We start from the raw sequence: 13,361 nt of genomic DNA on the forward strand, positions 1-13,361 counted from the left end.
AGGAACTGCCCCTGTCCCACTCTCCATCCTCTGTCCCCCAAGCTCTTCCTTCATTCTGCCCCCCATTCTCCAGGATCTGCCCAATCCCACTCTCCATCCTCTGTTCCTCAGGATCTTTTTGCATTCCACTCTCCATTCTCCAGGATCTGCCCCATCCCAATCTCCATCCTCTGTCCCCCAGGATCTTCCTTCATTTCACCCTCCATTCTCCAGGATCTGCCCCTATCCCACTCTCCATCCTCTGTCCCCCAGGCTCTTCCTTCATTCCGCCCTCCATTCTTCAGGACCTGCCCCTATCCCACTCTCCATCCTCTGTCCCCCAGGCTCTTCCTTCATTCCACCCTCCATTCTCAAGGATCTGCCCCTATCCCATTCTCCATCCTCTGTCTTCCTCTATTCTGCCCTCCATTCTCCAGGAACTGCCCCTGTCCCACTCTCCATCCTTTGTCCCCCAAGCTCTTCCTTCAATCTGCCCTCCATTCTCCAGGATCTGCCCCTATCCCAATCTCCATCCTCTGTCCCCCAAGATCTTCCTACATTCTGCCCTCCATTCTCCAGGATCTGCCCCTATCCCACTCTTCATTATCTGTCCCCCTGGATCTTCCTTCATTCCACCCTCCATTTTCAAGGATCTGCCCCTATCCCATTCTCCATCCTCTGTCCCCCAGGATCTTCCTACATTCTGCCCTCCATTCTCCAGGATCTGCCCCTATCCCACTCTCCATTATCTGTCCCCCAGGATCATTATCCATCTTCTGAAATCTGCCTCTATCTCACGCTTCATCCTCCATCCTCTGGGATCTGCCTCGATCCCGCCCTCCATCCTCCGGGATCTGCCGCAATCCCTGTATCTATAAATGAACACTTTACACTCTACACTTTGATATGTAAAATCTTTTCTTTAGAGATTTTTGGGCCCAAGACTGAATTTCTAGCTCCTCGGAACAAAGATTATTTATTTATTCTTCTCTGAGGATAAAGCTTTGCTATGAATCGGGATGGATGGAGGACATAGACGTGTCCACAGACAGGATGTCTCTCTGGGGAAATGTGGATATTTCTTCCTCTTTTATTCTGACTGAAATGTGCAACTTGTGTAACACCACTGTAATGTTTTCTGCTCTGGAAGACTGGAGGACTCGGGATGTTCAAGTTTTTTATATAAAACTCTAATTTTGGGGTGACTCCACTCACTCCATCTACGGGGAGAATTATGGCGCAGAGTTCAGTATGGGATCCATCCTAACTCATCTCACCAGACACTTCCCTCCAGGACTCTGAACATGAATTATTAATGAGGCCTGGAAGCTGTAAATAAGATCCAGTAATTCCAGCACCGTGTCTGAAAGAGCTACTTTTATCAAAGGAGAACCCTGGTCAGAAGAAAAGCTGGTTGTACGTATCTTGGGGCGTATTTGTAAGACGTTCAATTTGCCGTATGTTCAGAAAATGGCCAGTGAGAGCAGATGTGAGCCCAATCCATAAAACATTACATTGATGTCATATACAGTAACAAGTCATTTTTAAATCTGCAGTTTAGCATGATTCCTGGTGGCCCTGCCATGAAGGTCCTTGTTCAGGTACTTCCTGTGATAGGGTGACAAAGCTCTGTCCTTGTCTTCCAGTTGTGCTCCTGTGTTCCATCCATTTTCATTGGCCACCATTGACCACCACCACCCACTTCACATTCACTCATTTTCTTCACCCATTACAGAACACCCCCTCCTTATAGTCCACCCATCTTCATCAGCCGCCACTGACCACCCCTCATTCTTTATCATCCACTCATCTCCATTCACCACCATGGACCACCCCTCCTTCTTTATCATCCACTCATCTTCATTGGTCACCTCTGACCACCCACCCACTTCTTCATCATCCACCCATTTTCTTTAGCCACCACCAACTGCCCATCACCCTTCTTCTTCTTCATCTCCCTATTATCATTCACCACTGACTGCTCCCTCCTCCTCATCATCTATCCATCTTCACTAGCTGCCATTGACCACCACCACCCACTGCATCCTTCACCCATTTTCATTGCCCACCACTGATCACACTCCTTCTTCATCATCCATTCATCTTCATTGGGTGCCATTGACCACCACCCACTTCATCATTCACTCACTACTGACCACCCCTCCCCCTTCTTTATCATCTACCCATTGTCATCTGTCACCCTTGACCACCTCCCCCCTATATCATCCACCCATCCTTATCAGCCATCTCCAACCACTCCCCCCCCTTCTTCACCTTCCAACCATCTTCATTGGCCACCACTGACCACCCCTCCTTCTTTATTATTCACCCATCTCAATTGGCCTCCATTGACGACCACCCACTTCATCATTCACTCACTACTGACCACCCCTCCCCCTTCTTTATCATCTACCCATCATCATCTGTCACCCTTGACCACCTCCCCCCTTTATCATCCATCCATCTTTATCAGCCACCTCCAACCACTTCCCCCCCCCCCCCTTTTCTTCATCTTCCAACCATCTTCATTGGCCTCCATTGACCACCACCCACTTCATCTTTCACTCATTACTGACCACTGCTCCCCCTTCTTTATCATCTACCCATCTTCATCTGTCACCCCTGATCACCTCCCCCCCAATTATCATCCAACATCCTTATCAGCCACCTCCAACCACTACTCCCCCCCCCCTTCTTCATCTTCCAACCATCTTCATTGGCCTCCATTGACCACCACCCACTTCATCATTCACTCTCTACTGACCACCCCTCTCCCTTCTTTATCATCTACCCATCTTCATCTGTCACCCTTGACCACCTCCCCCCCTTTATCATCCACCCATTCTTATCAGCCATCTCCAATCACTACTCCCTCTTCTTCATCTTCCAACCATCTTCATTGGCCACCACTGACCACCCCTCCATCTTTATTATCCACCCATTTCGATTGGCCTCCATTGACCACCACCCTCTTCATCATTCACTCATTACTGACCACCCCTCCCCCTTCTTTATCATCTACCCATCGTCATCTGTCACCCTTGACCACCTCCCCCTTTACCATCCATCCATCTTTATCAGCCATCTCCAACCACTTCCCCCTTCTTCTTCATCTTCCAACCATTTTCATTGGCCTCCATTGAACACCACCCACTTCATCATTCAATCATTACTGACCACCCTCCCCCTTCTTTATCATCCACCCATCTTTATCCATCACCCCTGATCACCTCCCCCCTCAATTATCATCCAACATCCTTATCAGCCATCTCCAACCACTACTCCCCCCCTTCTTCATCTTCCAACCATCTCTATTGGCCTCCATTGACCACCACGCACTTCATCATTCACTCATTACTGACCACCCCTCCCCCTTCTTTATCACCCACCCATCTTCATCTATCGCCCCTGACCCCCCCCCCCCCCATTATCATCCACCCATCCTTATCAGCCACCTCCAACCACTACTCCCCCCCCCTTCTTCATCTTCCAACCATCTTCATTGGCCACCCCTGCCCTTCCCCTTCAATCTCCCCATGAAAAGTTGACATTCCGGGACGAACGCCTGCCCACCCCCCTCCGCTGCCGGAGGAAGAGTAAGCTGCTGTGATGCCACCAGACCGACATAAAAACCGCAGAAAAGTGAAGGGGGTTATGGGGGGGGGGGTCAGGTGGCGGATTACATGCCCGGCGTGTGACTTGAATTCATGGTGGAGACGTCATAAACCGGCTTTCCGGAGGTAATGAAATGTATCCGGCTGGATTTGATGTCATCTGAGAATAGAGGCCGAGCCACGCATGCTGATTTCCTGGCCGCCCGCTCGATTTTGGACGTCCCTTGTCTTCATGGCGCATCCTAATCCTCCATTTTACCGCCCCCCCTTCCCCCCATCATGTATCGATCTCCTAATATATGCACAACTGCGACTGTACAGTCCCAGCGCAGGCCGCGGAATTGCGTGGAATAAAACGCGTCTGCCGAGGCAATCAGTATATCTGAATAAAAGACAGTAAAACATTCCGCAGAGTTTTTTTTTTCCGCTCCCGGCGACAAGAAATTCGTTGCCCCCCCCCCCAATGATGTCTTACCGCGTCTTCGCTTTACGACCCGGCAACAGTAGCGCGCCGTCAATTTTATCTTTTATGTTTTCCAGCCGGTGACAGTTCTATTGTTTGTGCCGAGCAGAGAAAAAAAAGTTGCATTGTAATGACAGGAGAGAAATAATGGCGGGAAGAGTAATGAATACAAATGGAGGAAACGTCTCGTATCGCTTCGGGGATACCTGAGAAAATAATACGCGGGGAAAAAAACGCACTTAATGGGGGTTATTTACAAAGCGGCAGCTGTGCGGACGCCAAACGCATCAAATTACATATGCAGAGGAGAGTAAATCGCATGACACCGGCTATTATATGTTATTGCCTTCTTAAAACCTCATTTTATGGTATTATACGGCTGCTGATGGTGTCACTTATTCAAGGAGCATTGAAGACCGACTCCAGGTGACTACTATAGAAATGGTGTCACTGAAATGGTGTCACTTATCCAAGGGAGGATTAAAGACAAACTCCAGGTGACTGTACTATAGAAATGGTGTCACTGAAATGGTGTCACTTATCCAAGGGAGGATTAAAGACAAACTCCAGGTGACTGTACTATAGAAATGGTGTCACTGAAATGGTGTCACTTATCCAAGGGAGGATTAAAGACAAACTCCAGGTGACTGTACTATAGAAATGGTGTCACTGAAATGGTGTCACTTATCCAAGGGAGGATTAAAGACAAACTCCAGGTGACTGTGCTATAGAAACGGTGTCACTGAAATGGTGTCACTTATCCAAGGGAGGATTAAAGACAAACTCCAGGTGACTGTACTATAGAAATGGTGTCACTGAAATGGTGTCACTTATCCAAGGGAGGATTAAAGACAAACTCCAGGTGACTGTGCTATAGAAACGGTGTCACTGAAATGGTGTCACTTATCCAAGGGAGGATTAAAGACAAACTCCAGGTGACTGCTACCGAAATGGCTTCACTTATCCAAGGGAGGATTAAAGACCAACTCCAGGTGACTGTACTACGGAAATGGTGTCACTGAAATGGTGTCACTTATCCAAGGGAGTATTAAAGACAAACTCCAGGGGACTGTACTATGGAAATGGTGTCACTGAAATGGTGTCACTTATCCAAGGGAGGATTAAAGACAAACTCCAGGTGACTGTGCTATAGAAACAGTGTCACTGAAATGGTGTCACTTATCCAAGGGAGGATTAAAGACCAACTCCAGGTGACTGTACTACGGAAATGGTGTCACTGAAATGGTGTCACTTATCCAAGGGAGTATTAAAGACAAACTCCAGGGGACTGTACTATGGAAATGGTGTCACTGAAATGGTGTCACTTATCCAAGGGAGGATTAAAGACCAACTCCAGGTGACTGTACTATAGAAATGGTGTCACTGAAATGGTGTCACTTATCCAAGGGAGGATTAAAGACAAACTCCAGATGACTGTACTATAGAAATGGTGTCACTGAAATGGTGTCACTTATCCAAGGGAGGATTAAAGACAAACTCCAGGTGACTGTACTATAGAAATGGTGTCACTTATTCAAGGAGTATTAAAGACATACTCCAGGTGACTGTGCTATAGAAATGGTGTCACTGAAATGGCTTCACTTATCCAAAGGAGGATTAAAGACAAACTCCAGGTGACTGTACTATGGAAATGCAGTGCCAACAGCAACAATATCCTCATATTTTATTTAAAACGGAACTCAGAGCAGACAGAAGAGACGCCTCCATGCTGCTGTGTTACTGCTCTGCCTCCATGCTGCTGTGTTACTGCTCTGCCTCCATGCTGCTCTGTATCATTGACACATCATGAAGTGCCCGGTCATGCTGGTGCGATTTCCAGTGCGATTTGCTAATTGAAATGCGCCGGTCCTGCGTTGCCATGTTTTTGTGTGATATCATTGGGAGGTTTGGGACGAGCCTCCCAGTGATGCGCTACTAGCCCCTCCCCCTTGTGATGTGCATTTCTCCAGAGGCACGGGGATGGGGGGGGGGCGCTGTGCACGTAAGATTTTTTTTTTTTAAAGGGTAACAAAATATTTTGTTGTTTTTCTGGGAGCGAACACCGACCTCCACTTCCCTCCTCTAGGTCTGGCCAGTCCAACCGCAACCTCTACAGCGCAATCCCACGCATGCGCAGTGGGGAGCTGGCTGTGATGGCGGCACCGGGGATCTGAAGACTGACCGAGAACCAGCCCAGGAGCAGATGCTGGACTCCTGGGCTCTTGGGTTCCTGGACTCCTGGGCTCTTGGGTTCCTGGACTCCTGGGCTCTTGGGTTCCTGGACTCCTGGGCTCTTGGGTTCCTGGACTCCTGGGCTCTTGGGTTCCTGGACTCCTGGGTTCTTGGACTCCTGGGCTCCTGGGTTGGCGAGGGTGGCTCCTAAAATTCAGCCGCTACACTATATGTAGCTCCTGACTTTTTTTTTTTTTTTTAAACCCGCTGGAGTTTCCCTTTAAAAATCCATCTTTATGTTCCAGGCCAGGAACTTTGCCTAGGCTGAGATGATGTCATAGGTCTGCTGCAGGCAGGAGGAGGAATTTCCTCAGTCCCCCCTCCCCCAGTGATCAGACTGTACATTGTAACTTTGTAGAAGGAGGAGGAGGCATTTCCTCAGTCTCCCCTCCCCCCGCAATCGGACTGTATATTGTAACTTTGTAGAAGGAGGAGGAGGCATTTCCTCAGTCCCCTCCCCCAGTGATCAGACCGTACATTGTAATTTTGTAGAAGGAGGAGGAGGCATTTCCTCAGTCTCCCCTCCCCCGCAATCAGACTGTTCATTGTAACTTTGTAGAAGGAGCAGGAGGCATTTCCTCAGTCTCCCCTCCCCCAGCGATCAGACTGTACATTGTAACTTTGTAGAAGGAGGAGGAGGCATTTCCTCAGCCCCCTCCCTCAGTGATCAGACCGTACATTGTAATTTTGTAGAAGGAGGAGGAAGCATTTCCTCAGTCTCCCCTCCCCCAGTGATCAGACTGTACATTGTAACTTTGTAGAAGGAGGAGGAAGCAGGGGCTGCTCTGTGTCAGACATTTGTCAGAGGCTCCAGGATTTCCATGATTGTGTCTCTGCTGAGGCGGTGTGTCAGTCCAGGAAGTAGATGATGATGCTGGTTGATGCCCGAGCAGAGATGGTGCCGTCTTTGTGGAGAGGAAAGCAGAGTCAGGTATTGTCAGGGGGGAGCTGTGACCTCGGTGAGGGGTGATAAATACCTGGAAGGGTCACACTGACATGATCTGATGACATCTGATAACAAATGTATGAAGAATGAGAAGAGACGCGATGCTCTGCATCCCATCCCGGCCTCTCCTCTTCCCGTCTGCTTCTCAGACAGAATCCCCCTCATCCTCTAATGAATATTTCCAATCACTTAGTACATCAAAGAGGAGAAAACGGGAAAGAAAGAAGAAAGAGAAAAGGAGCTCTCCAGGCATGTCAGCATAAAGTATGAATGTGAGAGATTCCCGGGGGAGGGGGGGGGGGGGATTGGGGGGGGGGGAGAGCCGGCTGCTTCCAGCATTGTGCCGGGATGAAAGGCGATGGATGATGTCAGGACGGGCGCTGTTTGATGATCAAAGAAAACTTTCCAGCATTTGTGAGCGATTGATCTAGATTAATTCACAATCATCGGCCACTTCCAATGTATCCTTCCTCCAGTGTACCCCCCTTCCAATGTATCCTTCCTCCAGTGTACCCCCCTTCCAATGTATCCTTCCTCCAGTGTACCCCCCTTCCAATGTATCCTTCCTCCAGTGTACCCCCCTTCCAATGTATCCTTCCTCCAGTGTACCCCCCTTCCAATGTATGCTTCCTCCAGTGTACCCCCCTTCCAATGTATCCTTCCTCCAGTGTACCCCCCTTCCAATGTATCCTTCCTCCAGTGTACCCCCCTTCCAATGTATCCTTCCTCCAGTGTACCCCCCTTCCAATGTATCCTTCCTCCAGTGTACCCCCCTTCCAATGTATCCTTCCTCCAGTGTACCCCCCTTCCAATGTATCCTTCCTCCAGTGTACCCCCCTTCCAATGTATCCTTCCTCCAGTGTACCCCCCTTCCAATGTATCCTTCCTCCAGTGTACCCCCCTTCCAATGTATCCTTCCTCCAGTGTACCCCCCTTCCAATGTATCCTTCCTCCAGTGTACCCCCCTTCCAATGTATCCTTCCTCCAGTGTACCCCCCTTCCAATGTATCCTTCCTCCAGTGTACCCCCCTTCCAATGTATCCTTCCTCCAGTGTACCCCCCTTCCAATGTATCCTTCCTCCAGTGTACCCCCCTTCCAATGTATCCTTCCTCCAGTGTACCCCCCTTCCAATGTATCCTTCCTCCAGTGTACCCCCCTTCCAATGTATCCTTCCTCCAGTGTACCCCCCTTCCAATGTATCCCCTTTCCAATGTATCCTTCCTCCAGTGTACCCTCCTTCCAATTTATCCTTCCTCCAGTGTATTCCCTTTCCAATGTATCCTTGCCCCAGTGTACCCCCCTTCCAATGTATCCTTGCCCCAGTGTACCCCCCTTCCAATGTATCCCCCTTCCAATTTATACTTCTTCCGGTGTACCCCCCTTCCAATGTATCCTTCCTCCAGTGTATTCCCCTTCCAATGTATCTTTCCTCCGGTGTACCCCCCTTCCAATGTATCCTTCCTCCAGTGTACCCCCCTTCCAATGTATCTTTTCTCCAATGTACCCCCCTTCCAATGTATCTTTCCTCCAGTGTACCCCCTTCCAATGTATCCTTCTTCCAGTGTACCCCCCTTCCAATGTATCCTTCCTCCAATGTATTCCCCTTCCAATGTATCCCCCTTCCAATGTATCCTTCCTCCAGTGTATCCTTCCTAGTGTATTCCCCTTCCAATGAATCCTTGCCCCAATGTACCCCCCTTCCAATGTATCCTTCCTCCAGTGTACCCCCCTTCCAATGTATCCTTCCACCACTGTATCCCCCTTCCAATGTATCTTTCCTCCAATATTACCCACTTCCAATGTATCCTTCCTCCAATGTACTCCCCTTCCAATGTATCCCCCTTCCAATGTATCCTTCCTCCAATGTATCCCCCTTCCAATGTATCCCCCTTCCAATGTATCCTTCCACCAATGTATCCCTATTCCAATGTATCCTTCCTCCAATGTACCCTTCCTCTAATGTATCCATATTCCAATGTATCCCCCTTCCAATGTATCCCTTTTTCAATGTATCCCCCTTCCGATGTATCCTTCCACCAATGTATCCCCCTTCCAATGTATCCTTCCACCAATGTATCCCCCTTCCAATGTATCCTTCCTCTAATGTATCCCTATTCCAATGTATCCTTCTTCCAACATTTTCCTCTTCAGCTTCAAGCCAGTTCTCCGCATTGCACTGCGCTCTATGGCAGTCTGTATCTCCCATGGTTCCTCTGTTCCAGTGCTGCAGCCTGTGCCAGTGTATTCAGCATTCAACACCACTGAGAGAGACACATGCCTGGGTCGCACCCCCCTAGCATAGAGTAGGCTACTTGGTAAACTTAGTCTGACTCCCCTCTTTTTTTTTTCCCGGTGGAGAGAGAGCCCATAAATAGTCTGAGGGCTGAGCAGCAGGGGCAGTGTTCCTGGTCCAGTCCTGCAGGAGGAGACCCCTTGGTGCAGGATCCTAGAGAAAGCCGAGAGGAAGACTCCGAGGTCATTGCTAGGATTATCTGGGGGGGATGTTTGCAAATCCATGTCCAGGGATCATGTTGGGTCTGGAGAAGCTCCCTGGAGTGATCCAGGAGGAAACTGGTAGGAAAGAGTCCAGCTGTCCCATGGTGGGGTGAGTCTACATCTGTCTCACTGGGAAGAGGCAGGTGGAGATCGGCAGGAGGCAACCGGTGATCCTGTGGCTATGTGAGTAGATGACCCCATTGCTGAGGAAAGTGACTTTGTGTAGCTTTGAACTCTGGAAGGAGTGCAGGTCACCATCAGCATAGAGATCCTGTGGTGCCGCCAACAGCTATGTGCAGTGCAGAGAGAAAATGAGTCCTCAGGTTATCCAGTTCTACAGTTTTGGGGTATCCCAGGCTCCCCCACTCTGTCCCAGTTCATTGTTCCCAATAAAAAAAAACCCCTAAAAAGAACCCCTAGACTGTTCTCTGAGCCAGTGGAAGAATGAAGAAAATCCTGTGTGCCTGGCTGTGTGCTCTAAGTGGGGAGATAGGACTGCAATCCCCAGCTGCTCCTACAGGGGTGCACTATCGTACCCCCTGCTGCGTGCTATCGGTCCATCCTCTGACCCTTACACAACTACTGGACTTGGTGGGTCGGAGGATGGAGCCACAGTGGGCACGGGGGACACAGGCATCTGACATCCCTGAGGGACACTGGCAAAGGCTGCAACACTGGAATAGGGGGATGGTAAGAGACGCGGCCCGCCGAGGGATGCACATAGTTCCTGTTACGGAACCGACCCAGGGGTGGACTGACAACTCATGGGGCCCCCGGGCATTAGGGGATCATGGGGCCCCTGTGTCCTTGCCTAAACACAAAAAAGCCTATGAAAAAGGTACCAGGGGCATCTCATGGGGCCCCCTACTGACCCCTGGCCCTCGGGCAGTGCCCGAGTTTCCAAATGGTCAGTCCGCCCCTGAACTGACCCCGACTGCACTCGGGTATTTCCATTATTCTCCCACTTCCCTGTCCGAACACCGACCACAGACACCACTCTTGAAGGAAAACCAGGAAACAGACTACTTTATTTTAACACAGATACAAGATATATACATTCAAGGGAACAACTCCCCCCTCCCTATACAGCAGACAGTCCCATCAGGGCGGAGGGCTGCCGGAAACACCCCCACCAAGCCAATACAAACAAACACATACATCCCATAATAGTTTGCTCCCAAGCAAGACACACAATAGAACAATGGGATGCAACCACATGGCATTAAACAATCAACAACCCCCCACCCCAATATTAGGACAGATCACCCTGTACCCCAACAAGCACAGGGTGACTTACACATAAGAGGCATATGGGGAGCTGAGACAGGGGTCTCCCCACCTTTCCAAAGTGAGCTGTGTTCCATGGGGCCCCCACCCAAAGTGACTCCCATCACACTTCCTCTTCCACTCAAATTTGACTGCGCCACTTTAATTCAGCCAGTGATCTCATCGATTGGAGGGGGAGGGGATGTGCGGAGAGTCAGGACGCAGGTCATACAAGTGATCATCAGCGCAGGACAAACATATCCTTCTCGGGTCATTACAAGTATTTCTCATCCTGAAACGAACGTCATCATTCAGCGTAGTTAATGCTCGCCGTCACCCCGCGTGCTCTCCATTAATGGCGGTTTAATATTCCGATCCACGGCGTGACCTGAGACACAGACAGAATGAATACTGTATATACTGAGACTCCTCCCACACTGAACATTGATGGCAGTGTATGGGGATAGGAGGGGGATGTCCGTCATTCACAGGCTAGGCTGGGATTTGATTGGAGGATCAATGTAGATGTGTAGGAAACGAAATGGCATTATGTGTGGCCTTCCAAAACTCGTGAAAGTGTGTAGTCGGGCTTTAAATGCTGTACATATTTATTTCGAATGGTCTGTGTTTAACAAATACCATTTTTCGGAGGTTTTATATATATATATATATATATATATATATATATATATATAGTGAGAGAGAGGTTTCTGTTTTAGCCAGCAGGTGGTGCCCAAGGCTCCTTTTCTCATGTTTGCAGTGCTCCCCCCCTCCCCCAACACACCTGATTCCTGTATCGGTCCCATGCTGTGCCCGTCTGGAGGTCTTCTCTCCCCTCTCTGCCCTTTCACAAGCTTAGCTGAGAGCAGTGAGAACCAATGACTGTCAGTCAAATCCTGTGGAGGGCGGGGCTAAGCCACGCTGTGTGTGTCAATAGACGTGCACAGCCCGGTTCAGGAGGGAGCCCACCTGGGTGCCCCTCAGAGAAGAAGAGGAGGAAGGAGCGCCGGTGGGGTACCCCCAGAAGAGGAGGATCGGGGCTGCTCTGTGCAAAACCATTACAGAGCAGGGTGTATTTATGTGGGCGGTCCAGGGAAGGTAAAATTGCTGCTCAGCCTCCTGCTTTTACTGCCCCCCCCCCCCCAGGCTGCTCGTGTGAATGAGCTCCTAAGTTAGAGGAAATCTACTAAAATGAGGAGAATACCTCTCTTAGTTGTTATTGGAACAGGTGTCCCATGATTTCCCCTCACCTCTGCTGACACCACTAAAATGTTGGATTTCCGCGTCCTCTCTTGGTGATTTCAGTGACACCCACAAATATATGAATGTGAATCTCCACTATGGGGACACCATACAAATGTACATACAAAGAAGGCGTTAGATCATCAGTGGGTAATATCCAGCACGGTGGAAAGCCATTTCGTTACTCCAGCTAATTAGCTTCAGTGAGGTCACCCATATACACCCTCCGGGGGGGATGGGGCAGGGGGGGTCCAAATATAAAAGAAGCTGTCAGAGCGCCACACTATTGATTACAGAGTCCAAAATGGAGAAATTGGGGCATTTTAAATGGACAATACAGTGAAGGAAAGAAGGATTTGATCCCCTATCAGTCAGCAGGATTTCTGGCTCCCAGGTGTCTCTCATACAGGTAACAAGCTGAGATTAGAAGCAGTCTCTTAAAGGGAGTGCTGCTAATCTCATTGTGTTACCTGTATAAAAGACACCTGTCCACAGGAGCCATCAAACCATCAGATTCCAAACTCTCCACCATGGCAAAGACCAAAGAGCTGTCCAAGGATGTCAGGGACAAGATTGTAGACCTACACAAGGCTGGACTGGGCTACCAAACTATGGCCAAGCAGCTTGGTGAGAAGGTGACAACAGTTGGTGCAATCATTCACAAATGGAAGAAACACAAAACAAGTGTCAGTCTCCCTAGGTCTGGTGCACTATGCAAGATCTCACCTCGTGGAGTGTCAATGATCATGAGAACAGTGAGGAATCATCCCAGAACTACACGTGAGGATCTTGTCAATGATCTCCAGGCAGCTGGGACCACAGTCACCAAGAAAACAATTGGTAACACACTACGCCGACAAGGACTGAAATCCTGCAGTGCCCGCAAGGTCCCTCTGCTCAAGAAAGCACATGTCCAGGCCCATCTGAAGTCTGCCACTGAACATCTGAATGATGCAGAGGAGGACTGGTGGGAAGTGTTGTGGTCAGAGGAGACCAAAATCCAGCTCTTTGGCATCAACTCAACTCACCGTGTTTGGAGGAGGAGGAATGCTGCCTATGACCCCAAGAACACCATCCCAACTGTGAAACATGGTGGTGGAAACATTCTGCTTTGGGGGGGTT

General features: G+C 49.4%; 1 protein-coding gene across 1 annotated transcript in view; it reads left to right on the forward strand.

The window, feature by feature from the left end:
- Positions 1-9,763: 9,763 nt before the first annotated feature.
- LOC149435579 (ALK tyrosine kinase receptor-like) overlaps positions 9,764-13,361 on the forward strand; it is a 264,409-nt gene continuing 260,811 nt past the window's right edge. The window contains 1 exon segment of the mRNA XM_089662515.1: positions 9,764-9,840. Within this exon segment, the coding sequence (XP_089518641.1) occupies positions 9,764-9,840 (77 nt within the window).

This window comes from Staurois parvus, unplaced genomic scaffold (genome assembly GCF_062004578.1).
Source record: "Staurois parvus isolate SC_StPar_1 unplaced genomic scaffold, SC_StPar_1.0 ptg001487l, whole genome shotgun sequence".
NCBI lineage: Eukaryota > Metazoa > Chordata > Amphibia > Anura > Ranidae > Staurois > Staurois parvus.